General features: G+C 43.3%; 1 protein-coding gene across 2 annotated transcripts; it reads right to left on the bottom strand.

Annotated features, from left to right (window-relative positions):
* Nucleotides 1-153: 153 nt before the first annotated feature.
* Nucleotides 154-21,779, bottom strand: LOC123517912. 2 transcript variants are annotated; one of them, XM_045278373.1, is made up of 6 exons: nucleotides 21,341-21,779; nucleotides 8,378-8,516; nucleotides 3,312-3,550; nucleotides 2,978-3,060; nucleotides 2,426-2,560; nucleotides 154-2,109 (listed from the first exon to the last, which is right to left on the bottom strand). In XM_045278373.1, exons 1-6 carry the CDS (start codon nucleotides 21,545-21,547, stop codon nucleotides 1,992-1,994), a joined length of 921 nt encoding a protein of 306 aa, XP_045134308.1. In that variant the 5' UTR covers nucleotides 21,548-21,779; the 3' UTR covers nucleotides 154-1,991. The 2 variants fall into 2 exon arrangements, with proteins under 2 accessions (XP_045134308.1, XP_045134309.1); XM_045278374.1 differs by having other exon boundaries at nucleotides 2,426-2,557.
* Nucleotides 21,780-25,073: the final 3,294 nt, after the last annotated feature.

Below are 25,073 nucleotides of genomic sequence, written 5' to 3'. Positions count from 1 at the left end.
AGATGACACACGAAAAAACTATTAGTAGCTTCAATAGTAAAGTACGAGGCCTGACGCTCCTGTTGCGGCGTGACTGGGGCTGCGATTGGGGCTGCACAACCCTGTGGACATTTCACCTAATGACACATGTTCAGTTAAAAGATACATCTTGTGTTAGTGAATCTGCAGTGTTTTATTCCGATTCCATGACATATGATACATTACAAATTTATTAAACATAATAGGAGTTATAAGATATTTGTTTACTCTTCAACAAAACACACACACACACACACACACACACACACACACACACACACACACACACACACACACACCGATAAAAGTTACATTTCAATATCCTTTATTGTGCGACAGTTTTCATGTTAAAAACAAAGCTAAATGAACTAAGACTGGATCCAAATAAAACAATGAAAATAATAATAATAACATCTACAACAGTAGTAGTAGTAGTAGTAGTAGTAGTAGTAGTATTTTTTTATGCAAGAGGGGAAGCCGGCCAAGGGCAAAAAAAAAAAAAAAAAAAAAAAATAATAATAATAATAATAACAATAATAACAATAACAATAATAATAATGATAAGATTACAAAACAAAGAAATAAAATAGATAGAAATCTTGGTGAGACAGGAAATGGAAGAACAACTACATATTCAAGGGTTAAAAAGACAGTAGGACGTCAAGATGTACCTTTTGCAATTCACATTACGCTGATTCACACACACACACACACACACACACACACACACACACACACACACACACACACACACACACACTACTTTCCACCCTCTTGGCCCGGAGTTCAATGTTGAAGAGCAGAGAGCGCCGTTATTGTGCAAAATCAGATACGAGTATACATTTGTGTTCCCAAATTTTTGTCCCTGTTCCTTGTTTTGTAACTCTATAAAGTGTAATTGTGTTATGAACTTTTAAGAAAGAGAGAAGAATAGTTAGAATATTACGTTTTACAGAGAGCAGAGTAGAGAAATGTGAGATAAAAGGCACATAAACATAGGGGCAGACTGATGTGCCCCCGTGTCCACCACCTGCAGCAAGTCAGAGGGCATGATGGCCTCTCAGCCCTACCGAGGAATGGAAATAACTCCATTCCTATCTCGGCAGTGGTAGAAGCCTAGCCGGTCATGCCTCTATACATAATTATATAAACACAATAAGAAACGCGTATGGGTTAGTACATATAAATCGTTTGTGCGGTTGCGTTCATAATTCATATACGTGATTCCCTAACGCCTCGCCCCACTCATCTGTTGGAGACGAGTGCACGGAACACCATCCATAGTGCTCCTGTCTGTGTTGTCATTATTGCAGCAGTGTACCAAACCTAAAGCATGAATATACGAGTGGTTAACTGACAAAATATATTGAGTATATTTAAAAGGTATGTGTAGCAGAGCAAATAGTACCAGGGGGCAGTATTCTGAAACTCTGTTCTCTCATCGGGACTACTTTCCACAGGCCATAGGGATGATTGATAGGGTACTCGAGGGAATTCTCTTTTCAAATGATGATGAGGAATTTACTAGAATCAGAGCAAATACCCTTGAAAACCCACATCACTAGATTTCACTATAGCCTGTTTGAAGTAGTCGAGATGAGATGTAGACGCATTTGAGAATACAGACCTGTGTAATTCCCGTGACAAAAAGACGATGAAACCTAATAAATTAATACATGATGTGCTCCATTCCGACACAGCTTAACACTGATCATTACCCAAAACAGGTACTTGAAACGGCACGATACTACCCTGAGAATCAACAATCTCGCGGAAGCGGCACCACGTACTTCACCTCTGTACACTCATACCAAGACGATTCCTCCTAACACTCCGCTATAGTACAAGGCTGAGTCGAGGCGGTGACAGTGAAGGCCCAAGAAAGAAAATCCGAAGTCAGACAGCCACGCGAAGGGTGTGCCTCCCCAGACGAGCGGCGTCGATGGAGAGTCGGTGAAGCTACAGCACTTTGTTTACTTCCTGCTGGTGATGTATCGCTCTCGTTCCCTTCGCTTGGTGCATCGCCTCTGCTGTGCGAGGAAGGGGCCGTACTCACAGTTGGGAGCGACGCATTCCCCGGTTGAAACACAGCTGTAAACATCATTGGATTAGAAATACTGAATATATTCCTGTCACTTTGTTTTTCCTCTTAACTTGACTTCCATCGCATGTTGATAAAGACCTCCTATTACACACTGACCCGTATTCAAAAACACTGCTCTCTCATCACGACTGTTTTCAAAGATCACGGGTTCACAAGAGGTTTCTCCTGCTAATAATGTAGATATTTTGTTAATCTGCCGCAATAACCGTAAAACCTATCTTGAAAACTATGTCATTTCAACTTGAACCTTTTGAAAGTAGTCGAGGTGCGGCGCAGGAGTATTTCAAACTATGGCCCACTTACCGAACATCAACAGAGGAAAAGTAACGGCGGCCCTTCTTGTACCGGCGGCACTTGGAGCGGGTGATGTCACAGTCGCAAGTGCACTGGCCATCCACAGACACCGGCTGGTAGTTGCGTGGACATTTGCAGGTACTGCTAGGGAGATGAACGTTGTTAGGCTGTGTTTCGAATCAAGACACTTAAGATATTCATTATGTTAAGTTTAAAAGATACTGGTCTTCTATGGTTTCCTATACTCAAGAATCAAGCCTCAAGGCTTTCATTGTTTTGTTATTCAGAACTACCACAAATTATACAGGTATATACTAAATAACCTACAAAGAAACTAGATCAGCAATTTTCTGAAATATAAAAACAAGATACAACGAAATCGTCTTTCATAGCTGCTTCAATCTATCATCGATTTCAGAATCGCTAAGATAACACTAAAAATATGTGCATATCTTTTTCAATAAATCTATAACAACCATAATTGTTATAGTTTATGCTAAAATTTTACTCTTCTCTAAAACCCTCCTTTTAATAGAAAATATAATTTGAAGGCTAACTTACTTGGATATAATGTTGCGGTGCTGGCAGGCGCAGCGGGTGTGGTTGACGAAGGTCATCACCTCTATCGTGGCTCGAATGTCCTTCTGGAACATCAAGGAAAGCCAAGTTACCACCGAGATGTTTGTTTTCATTCGTTTGGTTCCCTTGATTATCTTATATTCAATTAAGTAGCCTTACACTTTTCCACCATGATAAATTTATACTTTTATTGATAACTCATTGGGCTACAAAGATAAAAGCCACACCGTGTTGAGAGAGAGAGAGAGAGAGAGAGAGAGAGAGAGAGACTTAACCAATCTATCTAACGAGTAACAACAACAACAGTAACACTCACAAAGGCATAGAAGAACAATTCCACGGTCTCTGTCTCAGCTGGACCGCAAATTTTGTCGTCGGAGGAGCAGCAGCCGGAATCCTCAGAGCAGCGGTGGAGGAGGGCACAGCGGGGCAGGAACACGGCGTTGTCTGCGGCGTTGGAAGAGCGGATGGCCTCGCACCTCTGTTGGGGCACCTGGCACTTCCCTTCAATCTTCACTCGCTGGGCGTTCTCCGTGGCACGCTTGAAATTCTGTTCTGTGATGGGGAGTTTGTGGTTAGGGGAATGGCCACACGCGGACACTAAGAGTTCAAAGCTTCAGAAAAAAAAAAAAAACAAGAAAAAAACATGGTAGATAATGCATACGAGAAATTGGTTTTAAAGGACATCCTCGTATTGGGAGCTTGATTCATTCATGTAAAAGTGTAATGAAGGAAAGACAGTTATATAAACATACACACACACACACACACACACACACACACACTCTCTCTCTCTCTCTCTCTCTCTCTCTCTCTCTCTCTCTCTCTCTCTCTCTCTCTCTCTCTCTCTCTCTCTAAGCGTACTCCAATAATGATGCCACGAACTTTACATAGCTTGTCATAATGATGGTAGTAGCAGTAAAAGTAGTAGTAGTAGTAGTAGTAGTAGTAGTAGTAGTAGTAGTAGTAATAGTAGTAGTATAGTGTTGGTGGTGGTGGTGTTGGTAGTTAACATATTATTGTTTTCAAGATCTGATCCTAACTGAATAGACATTTTGAAGATAAGGCACATACACATTCTCTCTCTCTCTCTCTCTCTCTCTCTCTCTCTCTCTCTCTCTCTCTCTCTCTCTCTGGCCGCCTAGCTAATCTAAAACACACACAATAAATAAGAATAAAAAAAAAATATATCAACAACAACCCAGGATCAATTTGTAACCCTCGTGCTCGCCTCGGGTCAGGGCAAAACAGACAGCCACAACAGGGCTACACATTGACTCAAGTACTTACACACTCACTCCTCAACAAGGCTCGCTTCATTATCTTATTATTCAACGACATCCACAGCAAGAAGAACGGAGAAAAAAAGTGGCAGAGAAGGATAAAATAACAGGAATATTTAGGAACACTAATAAAAGCAGAAAGATGAGAAGAGAAAGGAAAATATTATAGTCAACAACAGTTAGAACTACGTATTAGACAGAGAGAAAAGAAAATAAAGAAGAGGGATAGGGAAAGGTAAAGAGTCTAGATACATTTAGGGACATTAATTTATAGATTCAGAAAGACGAGAAGAGAAAAAAATATGGGAAAACTATTCAACAGCATACAAGACAATATAGAAGACAAAAAAAATAAAATTAAATTGAAAGGAAGGGTGAAAAAGAAAAAAAATATTAAAAACAAAAAAAAAAGACGACAAAAGAATAAATTGAAAAAAAAAAAAAGTATGAATCACGGTTTTCAAAGTGGAACGACATATACTAATAAGGAAGACACATGTTAAACAGACTATTTAAACGTGTTTATGTCAAGGTTTGTACAATATAATACGATACTGAGCGATGGAATATGATACTTGACTTATAGAGCAATTATAATAGAATTAATAATAATGATAATGATAATAATAATAATAATAATAAAAATAATAATAATAATGATAATAGTAATAGTAATAATAATAGTAATAATAATAATAATAATAATAATAATAATAATAATAATAGCTATTACTACTACTACTACTACTACTACTACTACTACTACTACTACTACTACTACTACTACTACTACTACTTCTACTACTATCGAAAAGAGACGCAATTAGTTAGAAACAAACAAAAAAACATAAATGAGAGAGAGAGATAGATAGATAGATAGAGAGAGAGAGAGAGAGAGAGAGAGAGAGAGAGAGAGAGAGAGAGAGAGAGAGAATAAATGAAGCGAAAAACAGAGGGTCAAATTAAGGAAAAATTTAGTGACTCTCCATCTCTCTCTCTCTCTCTCTCTCTCTCTCTCTCTCTCTCTCTCTCTCCCATATTGCACTCAGGCCATCGGTGGACGCCCTTGTAGCCCTTGAGATGCTCGGGGCGGGACAGGTGTCTTGTTAGAGTGACAGGCAACTTGTGTTCACTCCATTCTTGTACTCGACCCTCCCAGCCCGGCCCCAGAGAGAGAGAGAGAGAGAGAGAGAGAGAGAGACGCTCCACCTATACGCATCTTACATAATGAGGTTCGGAGAGAGAAAAAAAAAAAGAGAGAGAAAACCATAACCTCATTTCGTGTGACACCTGACATCCCAAGAAGCAGAGAGAAAGAGAGAGAGAGAGAGAGAGAGAGAGAGAGAGAGAGAGAGAGAGAGAGAGAGAGAGAGAGAGAGAGAGAAATCACATGACAACATCCATTACCGCCCATTCCTTTCCTTATAGACTCTCACATCGTTAGCTAAGAACACACCCCTGCGGGCCTTTCTCCCTTAAACTACAGAGGGGGAAGAGAGAGGGAGAAGGAGAGAAAAAGAGAGTGAGTGGGGAAAAAATGTGAAAACAGGGTAAACACAGCACAGGGGAACGTCACTCAGTCAGTTTTTGTCGAGTAAATAATTCCCAAGAAAAGGAAAAACCCGAGGAAAGAAAATATTTATAGCGGAACTTAGACCTAAGCATTTTACCGACGGGAGACTTAAGCAAACGACCATATTCTAAAACACTTATCCGCTGCATCGCCTCATGTATCAAACGGCCTTAGTATTTGGTGTTGGAATGGTTGTAATGTAAAAATACTGATAGAAATATACGGAATAATGATAATACTGATGATATGCACCGCCTCTTGTATCAAACGGCTTTAGTATTTGGTGTTGGAATGGTTGTAATGTAAAAATACTGATAGAAATATACTGAATAATGATAATACTAATGATATGCATCGCCTCTTGTATCAAACGGCCTTAATAATTGGTGTTGGAATAACTGTAGTGTAATAATAGTTTAAGAAACCGATAAAAATGTACAGAATAATGATAAAATAAAGTAGTAGTAGTAGTAGTAGTAGTAGCAGTAGTAAAAGTAGGAGGTAGGAAAAGAAAAAAGAAAGAAGATGAGAAGAAGAAGAAGAAGAAGAAGAAGAAGAAGAAGAAGAAGAATAATAATAATAATAATAATAATAATAATAATAATAATAATAATAATAATAATAATAATAATAATAATAATAATAATAATAATAATAATAATAAGAAGAAGAAGAAACAAGAAAAAGAAAAAATGATGATGAGAAAGAGGAGGAGAAAGAAGAGAAGAAGAAGGAAGAGAAGGAGGAAGAGCTACGTAATTCACCCATCCACCCATCCACCCATCCCTCCATTCATTCATTCATTAAACCCAACAGCCATTCAATTAATTAATCCTCAAACATCTTACCACTATTACTTGAATCCGTCTCTTCTTAACCCTCCTCTCTGTCCTCCTTCCTTGTGTCTGCCTGATCTCACCTATCACTATCCACGACACTGCACTACACTATCCATGCACCATTCCTTCTCAACCTCCTCTAACTCATATTTGTTCTCTTTTTCAGTTCCTTGTCTTGTTATTTACTTCTTCTTTCTTGTCCTTGTTTTGGTTCCTCTCCCTGATCAGCCTTACTCTACACAAACAGTCTCATAAGAAGTTACAAGTCTGCTGCTGTTTGCTCTTCTGTCTTTATTTTTCTTCTTTGTGTTTATTTTCATGATTAATCCTCTCTGAATCTCATCATCTTTTTCATATTTTTTTCTCTCTTCTTCTTCCTCCTTTTCTTAATTCCTTGATTTCATCCTTCTCTTCTTCCTAATTACTTATCTTCATCATCTTCCTTCTCCTCCTTCTCCTTCTTCTTCTTCTTTCCTTTCCCTTCTTCCTTCTCCTCCTCCTCCTTTCTTGACTCACCAAAGGTTATGTCAACAAAATAAAACTTTGACACTTACACCGACTTCACGCAGAGAGAGAGAGAGAGAGAGAGAGAGAGAGAGAGAGAGAGAGAGAGAGAGAGAGAGAGAGAGAGAAACCTCGTGTTCTTGTCAAGCCACAACCATAATATAACAAGAAGAAGAAGAAGGAAAAAAATAACATTCTCGAATTATCAAGGTAACTAAAAAGGATATGCGTGTACATCAGGAAACCAACAACGGAAGGCTGAGTGGAATACTAAGCGATGTCATAAGGAAAGGAATCCCGCAGCCAGCTCAGTACAGTAAGGAGTGCTGGAGTTACGAAAATTTACCCAGAAATGAATACTAGAGAAGGCGTAAGAGTGTGTGTGTGTATGCGGGACTGGGTGAGGAGGAGAAGGAGAGACAGAGAGATGTTGCGAAAAAAAAAAGAGAGATTTGAGAGAACAAAAGCGTAATTAAAGCAAGGAAAGATGAGAGAAAGAGAACAAAAATAGATGAGGGACTTGGAAGGGAAAAGAATAAATTGAACTGGAGAAAGATGGAGGAAAAGAAGGAAAATATGAAGATGGAAGGATGAAAGAGGAAATAAACTGAGGAAATATGGATAAAAAGCAGAAGAAAAGAATGAGGATGATAAATAGGATAAAAAACAAAACAAAAAAGATAACACAAAAGATGATGAAAGTAAAAAACAGATGAGAGAGAAAAAAAGACAATGGCATGTCGTAAAAGAAAATAATAGATGGAAGAGAGAGAGAAAAAAAAGGAGGAATGAAGGAAAGAGGAAGACAGTCAAGAAAAAAAAAGGAATAGCAGGAAAACATAAAGATAAATAGGAGAAAGAAAAAAAGAAAGAAAACGGGAAGATGACAAGGAGGTAGTAATTATATGAAAAAAAAGTAAATAAATAAGAATATAAGTCAAGGGCTAAAACACACACACACACACACACACACACACACACACACACACACACACACACACACACACACAAGAGCAGCAAGCAGATTATCACTCACAATAACAAAATACCATCACTATAAAATGTAAGTAAGACTAACAAAAAAAAAAAAAAAAAACTAATAATAATAATATCTTCCCCACAACCTTCAACACACGCACACTGACCAACAGACGCACATAAGACAAGTTGCTGCTCCACTTACTGTCTATGATGTTGATGGACAGGCTGTGTTGCGAGCGGCGAGTCCACGGCGCGATGTTAACGTAGTCGTGCATGTCCTCCAGCTGTGTCTCCTCCTCCTCCATGCCAGACTCCACGATAGTGACACCATCATCGTCATGCTGTGTGTTTATGGGGTAGAGAGGAAGAAGAGGGATGTGGTTAGTCTTCATTCACCATCTCCCGTTCACTATCTCCCACACATACACACATACACACACACACACACACACATACAGACGAGGGGAGTAACACAGGCAGGGAGTAAGAGTGTTCCCTGTAGAGGCCTTCAAGTGTGTTTTTGTACTTAGATAAGCAAAGCCGGGTGAGGGTGAAGGCTCTCTCTCTCTCTCTCTCTCTCTCTCTCTCTCTCTCTCTCTCTCTCTCTCTCTCTCTCCTACCAAGTACTAATTATAGCCAGCTGAAATGAAGAAGGATAATAAAGAGGCGAGGTGCGAGACATGAAAGAGAGACACTCACACAACTGTCTTTTTTTATCCACTATGTAAATGCGCCAGGTAGTCTCCGCACCGTCATTTATTTCATCACGTCTCCCGGAGTGTGACACGGTGAAGCGGGGGAGTTTTTTAGAGCCATTGAGCAAGTTTAGCGCAGCGGGAGGCGGGCGAGTGGGTGTCTGAGGTGGCGTTGGCTGTAATATAGTCCTCTGGCGATACTTTAAAGCATTTCTGTACGCACCTCCGTCACTTTCAATAGAGTTTTAACCCCTTCAATACCGAGAAACATTTTTTACCTAGAGATTTGTCCACGATTAGACCATTAGGACATATAAGGAAGGGTCCATGAAGGTCAGAAGATTAATGGCCACAGTCTTCACATTTCCCCCCATGCACATAAGATTCTGAAGCTGTATAAATCACCAAATAGTAAACATAATGAAAATGGAAACGCGTCATGATACTGAAGGGTTAAGGGAAGAGTGTTACGTCTTTAAGATTCTACTGACACATTAATAAGATTTCCATATCATTAACAAAGGAATTCGAATAATCGTATGTGGCTTTCAAAATGACAGGGATGATAAGAGAACTAAATGTAAACTAATTTTTTGATCAGAAGCCGAGTAACATACAGTATTTGTTTTACTCCTTCAAACTTTTACCTTTGATCTGAATCTAATCTTCTGACCTGCTGGAATAATAAATCAATGACCAGGTTTTCTAAGGAGACCGTCAACATATGAAAGAACGCAAATACAATGTAAGTAGGTGAATGCATTAGCCGAGAAACAAATCACATCCCCTTTTACTTTGTTTACAGTCTCCCCTTCAACTTTAACCCGAAAAGAACAAAAAATCTACCGGGTCAGCTTTTTCTAAGGAGACTGTCAGCACATCAGAAAACGTGATGGATAAGGGTAGATATAAGTCTGCGTGCGTCTTCTACCCGCTCTTTTCATTGTCGTTGGTCAGTGATACTCTTACATAAAAAAAAAAAACGTATCAGAGCTAGGCCGGACAGACAAGGGACAAAGACGCGGGTTAGATGACTTTAGTTCCTCCAGAGTGAAGCAGCTGTGATTCATAAGGATAAAGCTAAGAGTGACGCACCTCGGAGGGATTCAGGTGGAAGGATTAAGGTCAGGATTAGATGATGGGGGTATTTTTTGTGGTGTAATGGATGGGTAGAGGATGAATATACTGCAGGGGCGAGGCAATGAAGGGTGTGAGTTAAGGAGTGTTGCAAAGGGTACTGTGTGTGAAGGACGAGGACAGTACAGAGGAGAAAGGACGCTACATCAGCCTCGCCAAGGACCTTCTATTGAAACGAGGGTAACAAATCTCATACACCTCGTTCTGTCTCCTCCTATCTCTATCCCACCGTCTCTCCTCCGACACTTTCGTTATTTTCTATTCTCTCTCTCTCTCTCTCTCTCTCTCTCTCTCTCTCTCTCTCTCTCTCTCTCTCTCTCTCTCTCTCTCTCTCTCTCTCTCTCTCTCTCTCTCTCTCTCTTCCCTCCACACACAAAACTGGGCTAGTTTAGTCAGTTGTTATCAGCGGGACAATCGCGTCTTGGTCTTCCTTGCCAGTGCAGTGAGCTCAGTTCGCCCTTATGTGGCTGTGTGATAAGCGTCGTGGTTATTTAGGAGTCTGTAATGATAATAGACAGTCGTTTTTGCGAATGCTGCTGACTCACGTAAGTACTCGAATACGTAAATGCAACTGGATGTAACAAAAAAGAGGAGAGGATAATGAAAAGCGAGTGGTCAGCTCATGTACGTCAGTTTGTTTTTTGATGAGGGGGCGTGATAAAGACGTGGCGTGCCGGTTGCCGTTGAGTAGTCAGAGTCCAAGGATGCGGGTAAAAATAGTGTGAATAGATTAACAATATTAGCAGAGCCGCTCCGTGTGTGAGTACTTTCTTTGAGCGGATGTTAGTCTCTCTCAATGGTCGAGTAACGCACACTATCGTACGTCCCCCTTGCTTCCCACTGAGTTTCATGTCGTGGCGCAATAGTAAGTAAGTCCTTTCCTCTGCTTAGGATAATCCCCAGACCGTCGGGCCTTGTAAGGAGAGCGTCAGTCAAGTCAGTCAGCAAATTTGAGTACCCAGAATCAAGGAAAAAAACACAAAACATAGAACACAATGTTTAAATGAGAAGATAAGCTTACTTGTTTTCTGCCACACGACTATACGCACACACACACACACACACACACACACACAATGCTTAACTGTCCTACTCGCAACCAATACACTCATTAATCTTCGAGGCACAAGGCGGGAGGCACGTGGCGGGAGGCAGACGAGTCGAGGCTGAATCAAATACTTGGCCACCACGTCCCTGGCCTTCGTGATCCCGGTGGTGCTGCTCTGTGTGGGTTGGTGCCGGGAAAGCGTCGGGAAAAGGGCGGAGAAGAAGAAGAAGAAGAAGAAGAAGAAGAAGAAAAGAAGAAAAGGCCATTTTTTGAAAGACTTCTGTCCATACCTATATGACTTCCAAGAGGCTATAGTTAGAATAACAATGGTTTTTGACGGTATTTTTACAGTTCTTATGACATATTAATAGGATTTCTACACTTTCGCCAGGAGAAACAATCTTAAACCATTATTGCATTATGAAACCATTTGTTCTGTCATTAGGAACATTCTTAAAGACCACAGCAATGACTAACGAAACTCTGATGACTTTCTGTTCCCCCATAATGATACAAAATCCTTGTCAAACTCTCCCTAGAAATAGAAATATCCCCTTGAAAACCTCAGTAACTTTCATCACAACCTCTTGAGAGTACTGGTCGAGAGGCAGAAATGTGTTCATGAGGATACTGTTTAGTTGTTATACTTCATCCTGTGCCTAGCTCTGAGTTTTTAGCTGCTCGTATGTATATATAAGACAGAGAACTCCCACTGTACTCATAACCACCAGCACATAAGCAGAGGCATCAAGTCTGCGTCAAGATTATGGTCTGGGCTTGGCATGTGTATCATTAAGATCAAGATTAAGATATAGCTCATGTTGTCCAAAAGAAAAAAAATGTAGAAGATAAATAATAAGAGTAAAGAGGAGAGAGAGAGAGAGAGAGAGAGAGAGAGAGAGAGAGAGAGAGAGAGAGAGAGAGAGAGAGAGAGAGAGAGAGAGAGAGAGAGAGAGAGAGAGAGAGAGTGTATGTGTGTGTTTTAAGTCAGATATTGCGGTGTTTAAAAATAGACTGAGAGTAAGAAATAGTGAAGGAGGAAGAGAAAACGGAGAAGAGAAAAGAAGAAGAAGAAGAAGAAGAAGAAGAAGAAGAAGAAGAAGAAGAAGAAGAAGAAGAAGAAGAAGAAGAAGAAGAAGAAGAAGAAGATGAAGGAAGGAAGGAAGGAAGAATGGAAGGAAGGAAGGAAGGAAGGATGGAAAGAAAGAAGGAGGAGGAGGAGAAGGCGGAGGAGAAGGAGGAAAAGAAAACGAAGGAAAAAAATACTAACACACACACACTTAAAAACAAAAATGTTCCTACAACGGATAACATCACTTCAAGCTGCTCGAACTGTGTAATTTGACGGTAGAGAGAACAGAAGCTACATCATTCTCTATTACACACACACACACACACACACACACACACACACACACACACACACACACACACACACACACACATATTGAGCAATAAGCATTTAAACAGAAGTCCAGGAGAGTAATTATATTCTGGAGTGAAGCAAGACACTGGTGACTTTCTTAGCATTGTTTGTTATTGTGCCGTCCTCTCAAGGTTGACGCTGTATTTTGACTGATAAACATTGATTTAGTAAATGATGTTTTACGTACAAGTTTTCCCAGCTGTGTCTATCGGTATGTCTATGATCTCTCTCTCTCTCTCTCTCTCTCTCTCTCTCTCTCTCTCTCTCTCTCTCTCTCTCTCTCTCTCTCTCTCTCTCTCTCTCTCTCTCTCTCCACTTCCCTTGTCGCTGCTCTCACGCCATTGCCTCGCCTCGCTTCTGTCTGTGTTACTTCCACTCCCGCCATCATCCGTCTTCATCCCCCGCACCCTAAACTCTCCCAAGCTTGTCTGGGGATCAGAGTGGCGGGAGTCAAACAGAGCAGTCCAGTCCTCTTTTAATGAAGCAACCAGCGCACACTCCTCCCCAGCTTATCTCCTTACGCTTGTATAACTCAATCATTTCCCGTATATTTGTTAAGGAGCATATGAGGCGCGCGGTCACACAAGCACGTCTTTGAGAGGGCCGAGCCTCCTCCGCCCCCGAGCAGCTCATGTCTCCCAACATAAACATCATAAATTCAGCGCAGACCCATTCCCGCCTCTCATACACAGCCTCCCCCTCAACACGATACGCCGCAGCGCCGCATACTGTTAGGGCACCGGAGACGTTCCCAGACACGTGACAACGAAAACGGAAATTGCTGTGTAGTAAGCACTGAGCGCACTGGTGAATCACTATAAGAGATGGAAGTTGCAATGAGTCCATTAGCTAAGTTCAAGAGACGGTGTTACTACTAAAGATAAACAGAAACAGAGCTAAGTGATCAAAATAACAACACCGGTAGTAAGTTATGAGTGGTTTGGTGACAGATTGCCAGGAGGAGGTTAGAATGAGCCGATCAATTAGTCAAGTGCAAGAGGCGGTGTCGCTACCGGAGAGAAGATAAATACGAGAGGCGAAGCTAAGTGAAGGCTGAAATTAATCCTGTGACAGCTATAAGCTCTCCCCTTTTAATAAGACTGCCTGGTGTGAGTCTGGAGCGCAGCACTGACAGACACCACTGAGGCAGCAGGAATCATAGAGCAATTCAAACTTTCAAGTGCTCGTGGTGTCAGATTATCTCCAGGACAATATTGTAAAACTGCTCAAATAATAAATGATAATAATTTGTCATTAGTAAAAAAGAAATTCTAACCTTTAAGTGTTCGTTCGTATTAAACTTTCTTTAGTAAATTTTTTTTTAGTATTGGTCAAATAACCGGTGTCAAATTAGCAATCTTAGAGGGTAATTCAAACCTTTAAGTGCTCGTGGTATCAGACTTTCTTCAGTAAAGTTTTACAGGATTTCTCAAATAACTGGTGTCATATTGACATTAGTAATCTTAATAGAAGATGATCCTAGCTGTAAAAGAGACAAGATATTCCTATTTTGATATACGTAGCTAATAGTTATATGTGTGTTATCTAAACTTTCCCACCACCAATGATAGTTCGAGTAATCTTAGACAATATAACTGAGGAGAACTGGGATAGTAGTTAAATAAAGATTATATTTGTATGTACTTTCCTTGTTATGACCTTGGCTGTGTTGCATGCATACAAAAAAGAATGATAGGAATACAAAGAGACTGCGTAAAGACACAAAGCAAGAGAAACTTAATTGTACTTTCCTTGTTATGGCCTTGGCTGTGTTGCATGCATACAAAAAAGAATAATAGGAAAACAAAGAGACTGCGTAAAGACACAAAGCAAGAGAAACTTAATTGTTCTCTCCCTCGCCAAAACCAAAACAAGAAAAATAAATAAATAGAAAAAAACGATAAATAAGAATAAAAAGATGAATGGATAAAATAAATAGATAAATAAAACAATTTAATCATATGAACTAAAAAAAATAATAAACGGAGAATTCAAACAACAGCATAAGAGAGCAAGACAAGATCAACACGAGAACCAGTGCGAGGAAGGGCCAAGCTGTGCGAGTGTGAGATAGAGAGAAAGTCGCAATGAACTACAGATTTCTATCAGCACTTCATAATTAAACAACACGAGCCACCAGGTACTCCCATGCTCTGGTCTGACGCCGCTCCTACTCCTCCTTCTGCTATGTATATCCATCCTTCTTCTTCTTCTCCTTCTCCTTTTCTTTTTCACCCAGTTTTTCCACTATTTATTTCTTCTTTGTTACCTTCTCTCTCTCTCCTCCTTCTACTTTTACTCAGTAGAAAAAAACTGGGTCTAACGCAGCACTTCTTTCTTCTTATCCCATCTCTATTCCTCCTTCTAATCTCTTCTTTCTTATCTTCTTCACGTCCTCCTGCTCTTCCAATCCTCTTCCATCATTTTACTCAGCAGAAAAGAACTGTGTCTAAACACAGCACCTCTTTCTTTTCATGCTATATCTATTCCTCCTCCACCACTTCCAATCTTTCCCTTTATTGCCCCTTTCTTCTTTTCCTCCCATCCTTCCTAGTGTTCAGATCCAATCCTATCATTTAACTCAGTAGAATCAGCTCACAAACAGCCACTGGAGACTTAAAAGGTACGCTAGTTAGGTTGTTCTGTGCAATCCCAGCATGCAGTCCGAGCCGCCTTGGAGAGCTTTGTCAGGTCCCGCACCTCACACGTGATCCCGAAGGGCCCAAGGGAATGATTTTAGATGCCAAGTGCTTGCTGTGTCCTTTTCTGGAAGCACAGGCGGCGGTGGTGGAGCCGGTTTTCTCCTTTCTGTGCGTGCGTGTGTGTGTGTGTTTCACTGTTTGATCTGCTGCAGTCTCTGACGAGACAGCCAGACGTTACCCTACGGAACGAGCTCAGAGCTCATTATTTCCGATCTTCGGATAGGCCTGAGACCAGGCACACACCACACACCGGGACAACAAGGTCACAACTCCTCGATTTACATCCCGTACCTACTCACTGCTAAGTGAACAGGGGCTACACGTGAAAGGAGACACACCCAAATATCTCCACCCGGCCGGGGAATCGAACCCCGGTCCTCTGGCTTGTGAAGCCAGCGCTCTAACCACTGAGCTGTGTGTGTGTGTGTGTGTGTGTGTGTGTGTGTGTGTGTGTGTGTGTGTGTGTATGTGTGGAAAGGACAACCTCATGCTAGAATGATTTTCTCATCTCACCCTCCTACCTTCCTAACTCCTCCTAGACATGTCCATCCTTGCCCTTGAACGCTTCCCTCCTTTCCTCCCTTCCTCCCTTCCTCCTCTCCCTCCTCCTTTCTTGCCTCGCCAGCCACGCCGCTGCCCTTGCCACATTCCCACAGAAGACGCCGCCACCACGCATCAACACACTATGCATCAGTTATCACCAGTACATCGTTGCGCTTCCTGATGAGCAGTTGTGAATATGTTCTGGGGAGATTTTATACTACTTTTTTTTGTCTTCCTGTATATTGTTTGCTTAGTTTTACATGAGATTTATTTATATGTAAAGGCTGTTTTCTTTTGCTCTAAATTGTGTGTGTGTGTGTGTGTGTGTGTGTGTGTGTGTGTGTGTGTGTGTGTGTGTGTGTGTGTGTGTGTGTGTGTGTGTGTGTGTTTGTGTGTGCGTGCGTGCTTTGTGTGACTTTCCTCTCTCTCTCTCTCTCTCTCTCTCTCTCTCTCTCTCTCTCTCTCTCTCTCTCTCTCTCTCTCTGTCCTACACCAACAGCCACGGCCATACCCATCCCTCCCATCACACATAAATAGCACGAGTGGCGCTTACAGACAGTGTTTACGGCGTGGCTAAGAAGTGTGAAGGTGCTTGCTACTCCGAGACGCGTTGGCTGCTGCTTGGCGGGTGTCAGCCGTCTGCGTCAACAAACAGAGCACTTGGCCATGCGCGTTAGAAAGAAAACACGGCTTCATTGGATCTCAAGTGCGATGACAGTATTTCCCACCCCTGAACGACGCGGCGCCTCACTGCCTCCACGCGCCCAAAGCCCCACTGACGCCTCGCCAAGTTCCCAGCCTTCTGTCAGTGCCCCACCAACCCACGTCCCATGTCTGCAGCCTCAACCCTCAAGTCCGCGCCGCCCATCTTTCATCGTAGCTTATTTAATGACTGTAAAGCTTAGGTGGCGGTAAGTTTGGATAAGTACATATACTGGAAGACGTATGCACTGCCTTCTAAGGGCACAGTGTTAACTGATCGAATTCTAAAAATATTTTCCTCCAATATTAATACCAATGCTTTGCTAAATTCTCACTAGAACTATCAGAACACTCTTGAAAGCCTCGGATAATTTGTACTAAATTTTATTAAAAGTACTGGAGGTAAGACGCCGAAACGCTTGAGAATATGTTTCCTACTATTGTCTTCCTTAGGCCGAGGTGCCGACCCCTACCCCTCCCACCAGCCCAGGCCAGCTTGCTCACCGCTCAGTAACAGCACCACGGCCCTGTCCACCCTCCCTCTCCCTTGCGCGGGTACTAGTTAAATATATCTTCCGTGGTAAAAGGTCGTTCGGGGACGGACTGCGGCGCCAGGGTGACTGAGGCGTGTGCAGCTCGGGTCACTGTACTCAGCCGCGGGTCATTCTATCTTCGGCGACCGCGACTTGTCTTGTCTTTTATAGTCGCGACGTTGAGGAAGGCAGGTGCAGGGAGGCGCATCATGGGGGGCCTTTGCTCTGGCCATACCACGCCTCACATTGAGGCTGTCACCGTGCATCGCGTCTCCTGAGGTGCCTCGCCTTCATTCCATGGCTCCAGTTGGGCTTTTCCATGATACCTAGCTGGTCTGGGTACAAATTACTTCAACTGAACAGAGAGAGAGAGAGAGAGAGAGAGAGAGAGAGAGAGAGAGAGAGAGAGAGAGAGAGAGAGAGAGCCAGCAGACGTAGCCTACAGAAAATCAAGATACATTCCTTCAGAACATAATCTCTCGTAAAGAAAAAGGAGGAAAACTATCAGAAGTGAAGAGAGGCCTGCGCTGGAAGACAAGCTGTCACTACGCTACTTTTCCGTGCCTGCCAACCAGCCGGACCCAGAGTGGCCGAGTAGCTAGCTGGCTGGCTGGCTGGCAGGCTGGTACGGTCCTCTCTGCTTGACTGCTGTTTACCACCATGAGTCCACGAGGAAATAAAAAGAAAGAGAGAGAAAAAAAGAAGAAGGGCGCAGCATCCCCGTGGCAACAAGGACTCCTAAAGGTCAAATGGCGCCCCGCAAGGAGGTTCTGTGGTGAATTCACTACTGACTGAGACCTTGACGTGTGAACAGTTTCTAGACTCAACAGAATTAGATAGTTACTTTATAATAAACAATGAAGGAGAGGCTGCCCGGCGCCGCCCCCTTGCTCACTCCCTCCTTCGCCCCCTCCACCGCCATAAGAGGCATGATGACGGCCACACCAAGACCGCAATAAACACCACAAACACTTCTGTAAGACGACTCGAATATGCGATGTGATGCTGCAGTCTTGAGGGGAAAGACGCGGCAGTGCACGGACAAATGCGTGTGTTGTCTGGGCCTGGCGAGGGGAATGCGATTTTCGCTTAATTATGAAGAGATAGAGACCGGGAAAGGAGAAGGAGAAGACTGATGAAGAGCGAGGGAGAGGCGGCGGGGACTGAGGACTGATGAAAAGAAGGAAGAAGAGGAAGAGAAGGAGGAGGAAAAAAAAAGGAGGTTGAGAAAGTAAGTAGGATGAAGCGTAAGGGAATGCAGCAAGAAAGAGCACAGCGGGGCGCCACCTCCGTCCTTGTGGCGCCAACCTGCCCTCGCTTTCCCGTTGTCCTCACCTTGCCACTTGCCACCCTTCACCTACCGCCCGGCGCCCACCTGCACCCAGAGAGAGATAGATAGATAGATAGATAGATAGAGAGAGAGAGAGAGAGAGAGAGAGAGAGAGAGAGAGAGAGAGAGAGAGAGAGAGAGAGAGAGAGACCCATTACCCTTTCTCCCATACAGTATTTCAAACGTCTGTCCCTTTTTCCCTCTCCTCGTAAAAGAGACGAGCCTTCTAACTGGCACCACCTGTTCGTTGCGGTATCCAGTAGTGCCAAGAATGCCATCCAGTGCCACGATAAGCCCCTTGTGGCCTGCCTTCGTGTGTGTGTGTGTGTGTGTGTGTGTGTGTGTGTGTGGCCACGAGACTTGTTAACTGATGAGAACAAGATAATGTGATGAAAACCCTTCTCTCTCTCTCTCTCTCTCTCTCTCTCTCTCTCTCTCTCTCTCTCTCTCTCTCTCTCTCTCTCTCTTCGTGGAAGTGTCTCCTCCAAGACGCGCATATTTAATCTTGTCAGTTTTCTTATTTACAGTCATATATAAAAAGGAACATAAGGACACAAGTAGCGTTTATTTTCTTTGTGTGTGTGTGTGTGTGTGTGTGTGTGTGTGTGTGTGTGTGTGTGTGTGTGTGTGTGTGTGTGTGTGTGTGTGTGTGTGTGTGTGTGTGTGCGCGCGTCTGAAAGAGAGAGAGAGAGAGAGAGAGAGAGAGAGAGAGAGAGAGAGAGAGAGAGAGAGAGAGAGAGAGAGAGAGAGAGAGAGAGAGAGAGAGAGAGAGAGAGAGAGAGAAACCATTACCCTCATTACTGCCTCGGCCACAATCACCACCACCATCATCACTGTCACCATTATCATTGTCCCTTCATCAATGCCGATCCATTCCCTTCCCTCCCCTTCCCTCACCATTACTGTCACCAGCAAATGATGGCCCTGACGAAAAATAAAATAATGATGATAATAACACCGTTTATAAAAAAAAAGGAGAAAATAAGAAAAAAAAACAATGACAAGCATGTTCATTTCTCTACTACTACTACTACTACTACTACTACTACTACTACTACTACTACTACTACTGATACCTCAAGGCTAAAATAACACCACCACCATCACCTCAGCTGTCTAGGCGGTGATATGCGAGGCTGGAACAAAACAAGGAGGGAAGAAGGGAGAGGGAGGGAAGGAGAGAGGAAGCGGATGAGACCTTGGGCGGCAGTGTATGTGTGTGTGTGTGTGTGTGTGTGTGTGTGTGTGTGTAGGAGGAGATGGGATGGACGAGGAGGAAGTACCCGATAGAGGAGAGGTGGTGGTGGTGATGGTCCCCCTAGATACTGCCTGTCACCCGCGAGACTAATTGAGAGAGAGAGAGAGAGAGAGAGAGAGAGAGAGAGAAACATTCTGAAACACTATTAACACGGATTTACTTAAGGGAATTTTGATATGGTTAGTACAGTGCAAATGAACAAGATATATATACAATCATTAAAGGGAGAAACACTCTTGAAAACCGGCCGATTACCTCTTTTACCCATGAAAACAGCCGCGATGAGAGAATATTTGTTAGAGAGAGAGAGAGAGAGAGAGAGAGAGAGAGAGAGAGAGATGTTTTTCCTTCAAGTGTACATCTTCATATAAGACAACACTTTTCATCCTCCTTAGCGTTCATTTAACTCTTGCATACAATTAGCAGGCTTGAGTGAGAAAGTAAACATCTTGGTGCATTTGAGTAGTCACTGAGCCGGGCAGGGACGGAGAGGAAGAGAGGAGGAGAGGGAGGGGAGGAAAAATACAGGAGAGTGGGGAGAGGAGCTGCTAGGGGAGGACTGAAGGGAAGGAGGGAGAGCAGGGATAGGGATCAGGTTTGGTTGGGGAGAAAAAAGAAAGAAAAAGGATGAATGTGCAGCAGAGGAATGGATGAAGATAATGGGGAGAAGGTTGCAGGAAGAAGAATGTGGTGGATATAAAAGAGTGTAAAGTGGATATTGAAGAGAAAAGGATAGGGAAGCCAAAATAATGGAAGATGGTGGAGAAACAAACAGGGAAGAGAGAGAGAGAGAGAGAGAGAGAGAGAGAGAGAGAGAGAGAGAGAGAGAGAGAGAGAGAGAGAAGGGAGTAAGAGAAGTGAGAGATAAGAAGCCTTCAACTGCCTCGAAAATTACTCCCATGTAAAAAAAAAGAAAAAGAAAAGAAAAAGAAAAAGAAAAAAGAAAGCGCCTCGTGTTTGTCTATAGAACTCAATATTATATTACGTGTGGAGCCTGACCAGGGGCACAAAATAAGTAGGAAAGGTGCATCATTTACCGCTCCCTCAACAACAACAAAATTAATCAGCGTAAGACTTTAAAAAAGGTTGACCAATTAATTTTCAGAGGCGTCTTAATTAATTGATATTCCTCTCATTAGGCAGTTCAAAGCAGAGTTCCATTTCACCACTACTGCTACTCCTGCTGCTGCTGTGAACGGCTGGTCTGTGCTTATAGCCGCACATGTCGCAGCCCCGTCAGGGCAAAGTGAGTGGCGCCTAAAGGTCCTCCTCGGCGGCAGACCATTGAGACAACCTGAGTTACCTCCCTTGCAACGACATTCTTCTGGTCTAGAGCCAATCAGATAGGCTGGTTGTTGCACGCCTCTTGACGTGCGCTCGCGCAGATACACACACACACACACACACACACACACACACACACACACACACACACACACGAACTCCCAGTAGCACTATGGAACACACAGCAAGACATACAGGATACCCAAGACACAAGAAACACAACACCGAAAAACTATGAAACACCACAGAGAGCATCCCGATACCTTAAAGCAGGGGTTTTCAACCTGGGGTTCGCCAACACCCAGGGGTTCACAAGATTTTCAGGGGTACTTAGATGGCTGATCTAGTAATATCCCTTGCAGTACCATTGCATATTGAGTTAGTGTCAGTCTTATAACTCAAGGGGGTTCTTAACAAGAAAAAGGTTGAGAACTCCTGACTTAAGGGATATCAAAGAATGTACGCACACACACACACACACACACACACACACACACACACACTCACTTCGTCAGGTGCATAGTTTTGACCACCACCCAAGCGTTGCTTCTTGTCCCAGATGGAGGCGTCGACATGGTCCAGCATCATGTTGAGGCGGGAGTTGAGGCTGAGCGGATGGTGACTGACGCCCTGCACCACCATGGCCATCGCCACTACGAGCACGGCCGCCATCCACACTCCGAGTCGCCACGTGGGGGATAGAAGCCCAGGCATGTTCTCAGGGCACACCGTCCTAGTCCTCTCAATCACTAAGTCTATGTATGCTCGGTATCAACTCGAGCCCGGAAGGCAGCGCACGCTTTGCCGGCAAGCGTTGCGGTAAGTTCCTTGAGCAACTGAGGCGCGACACGGCCAAGGTGCTGCTGAAGGCTGCCCGCTGAATGGCTGCACAGAGCAAGGCGAGTCTTCTCGCTGCCAACTCTGCGGCGAGACTGGTTAGGCGGCGAGACTCTGGGGCTCCTTATATACTCTAACCAGGCGGCACGATTAGACTGCAAAATTTTCTTAGTAGTGGCTTAGTGCCCATGCAGCGTCAAGAAGGAGAGGAGGAGGAGGAGGAGGAGGAGGAGGAGGAGGAGGAGGAGGAGGAGGAGGAGAAAGAAGAAGAAGAAGAAGAGGAGGAGGAGAGGGATTAAAGGGGAAAAGGGAGGAGGAGGATAAGGAAGAAGAAGAGGAAGAGGGGGAGAAGGAGGGATTAAGTAAAGGGGGCAGGAGTAGAGGGAAGGGAAGGAAGAGGAGAAAGAGAAGGAGGAGGAGGAGGAGGAGGAGTGGGGTTAGGTAAGGATAGAGGAGAAGGAGAAGGAAGAGGATGGAATAAGGAGAGAGCCAAGAGTAGAAGAAATAGTTATGGAGGGAAGGAGATGAGGAGAATGTGGTGGATGAAGAGAAAAGAAGATGAAAGAGGAGAATGAAGAGAGAGGAGGAAGACGAAGAAGAGGACGAGAAGAAGGAGGAAGAGGAGGAGGAAAAGGAGAAAGAGGAGGAAGAGGACGAGGAGGAGGAGGAGGATGGGAGAAAAGAAGAAAAAGAATAGGAGATGGAAAAAGAATACTAGTTAAAGAAATAAAAGAGAAACAGGAAAAGGAAGAAGAAGAAGAGAAGGAACTAGGAAGAAGAAAAGAGAGAAAGAAGAAGAGAGGAAAAGAAATAAAAAGGATGAGAATGACGAGAAAAGAGAGGAAGAGGAGAATGAGAACGAGGAGGAGGAGGAGGAGGAGGAGGAGGAGGAGGAGGAGGAGGATGGAAGAAAGAGGACGAAGAAAAAATATAATGAAAAGGAGAAAAACTGTATAATCAGAGAAAATCTTTAATACCACAATCACGATCATGAACCTCTCCCCTCACACACACACACACACACACACACACACACACACACACACACACCTTATCTACTTTCTGTCCGCCGCGGAGACACCAACACAAACAGTGATTAACGGAATCATGATAGCAGCTCACATATCGAAATTCTGAGTAGTTAGCATACTTACAAACGTCAGCATCGAGTCATCACCCAGCCAGCCAGCCAGCCAGCCAGTCACTCAGTCTCAATCCCAGCGCCACGTGACTCGCGCCTTGCCTTTCCCGCCCAGCCAGGCCCAGCAGATCCCACAGACCCACAGCTGCGCGCGTGTCGTCAGGGAGCAGCCAGAGAGAACCAGTCAGATAGTCAGTCGGTCGCTGCATTGGGCATCGAGGTGCCACCGGTGTGCTTATGATTAGAATAGATTTATGAAGGACTGAGTACCGTATTCAGAGAGGCTTTACTCTTTCACAATTCCTTTCCCAGTACTATGACTATTTTCAGAGGGCATATACATGATCAGCCGGTTTTTCAATAGTATTTCTTCCGTTAGTAATACCAAGTTCTCATTAACCTGCACCTAGAACCACAATAAACATCATTAAACGCCCGTGCAACTTTAGAATGTAGCGGAGAGGTGGTGTAGAGGTGATTCAGAATGTCGGTCTGTGTGTCATTGAGGAAGGTTATAGGAGGAGGAGGAGGACAGGGAGTGGTTTCAAGGAATGAGATGAGATGGGGCGTATCGCGTATCGCCTGGTGTTTGGACAAGTGTTTTGGAATGTGACGAGAGGGGAGAGAATGTATGGGACGGGACATGGGTGGTTTAGAGGGGGGAAGGAATTATAGAGAAGGGATGAGAGTGACAAGAAGCGACAGAACGGTGATAAATGTAATTGCCGCTGTTGGTGTTAGTGGTGGTGGTGGTGGTGGTGGTGGTGATGATACTATTACTATTGCTACTACTGCTAATTCTTAACGCCACTACAGCTACAACGAGGCCAATACTGCCTTGCTTCTTCTATTACATATGTTATGAGTGTATATGACATGTATTCATTGATTCTCTCTCTCTCTCTCTCTCTCTCTCTCTCTCTCTCTCTCTCTCTCTCTCTCTCTCTCTCTCTCTCTCTGTGTGTGTGTGTGTGTGTGTGTGTGTGTGTGTGTGTACGAGCGTGCCTAGTCGTTATGAGCGCTTCCCTCACAACGCCTTTTTTCAGGAACACGAAAGTCAAGGGAGTTAAAGGCAACAGGGAAGACATCTCAGTGAGTCACCACTTAAGGAATGACAGGCCGGTAACAGGCTTCGTATTACTCTGTCCTTTTAAGCCGTGGATGATTGGTAATGTCTGCTTGCCATGAAATATTGATCTCAGCATGTTTGGTAAGCTTTCTACTACTGGCGCCAGGTAGGTGGTGTTGCTTTCGGTGTTTGTAGGGCTGTGTGGTGCTGAATGAGGAGAAGGGGAGGAGCAGGAAAGTCTCTCGTGTGGTGAGGCTGGTATGTGTTGTGGCTCTGTGTGTGACTGTGTTGTGTGGTGTTTAAATTACTGCTACTACTACTACTACTACTACTACTACTACTACTACTACTACTACTACTACTACTACTACTACTACTACTACTACTACTACTACTACTTCTAATACTATTACTACTATACTACGACTAATATCAATACTAGATTAGATAAATTCTTAAAAATAGATGTTTAGTGGACATCAGTATGCATGTAACATACAAGGACTGCCACGTGTAGGCCAAATGGTTTCTTGTAGCTTCTCGTCTCCTCATTACGATTGTAGATTTAATGCTATTCAACTCACTCTACTACTACTACTACTACTACTACTACTACTACTACTACTACTACTACTACTACTACTACTACTACTACTACTACTACACTACTACTGCACACCTCACTACTACTACTACTACTACTACTACTACTACTACTACTACTACTACTACGACTACTACTACTATCACTATCACCAACACCACTACTACCACTACTACTACTACTACTATCACCACCACCACCACCATCACCACCACTACTACTATTACTCTCTACCACCACTACAGATATTACTACTACTACTACTACTACTACTACTACTACTACTACTGCTACTACTACTATTACTACTATTACTATTACAATAACCAGTCTCTTATTGGAAGACTCATCGCACCACGTGACCTTCAGAGGATACGAACACCTTCACGCATTTGACAAGAACATCACGACAACAGAAAAGAGAGAGAGGCGAGACGAGTGAGAGGAAAACACACGTACGCCATCACAACGACTTAGGAGGAGGAGGAGGAGGAGGAGGAGGAGAACACGTGACCAGCATACCTACAGAACGTCTAAGATATCCCGTTAAAAAAATAGGAAAGATTTTCTCTCTTTCTCTCTCTCTCTC

This window comes from Portunus trituberculatus, chromosome 43, assembly GCF_017591435.1.
Source record: "Portunus trituberculatus isolate SZX2019 chromosome 43, ASM1759143v1, whole genome shotgun sequence".
Classification (NCBI taxonomy): Eukaryota; Metazoa; Arthropoda; class Malacostraca; order Decapoda; family Portunidae; genus Portunus; species Portunus trituberculatus.
Note: the sequence above shows the minus strand (reverse complement) of the source record. Positions and strands in the feature narration are given on the sequence as shown.

Coding starts and splice junctions, on each gene's coding strand:
- LOC123517912 (XM_045278373.1), bottom strand. CDS start 21,547: ATGCCTGGGCTTCTATCCCCCACGTGGCGACTCGGAGTGTGGATGGCG. Junction 3,061..3,311: donor AATTGTTCTTCTATGCCTTT/GTGAGTGTTACT, acceptor TTGATGTTCCAG/AAGGACATTCGAGCCACGAT. Junction 2,110..2,425: donor TTTTCCTCTGTTGATGTTCG/GTAAGTGGGCCA, acceptor TGATGTTTACAG/CTGTGTTTCAACCGGGGAAT.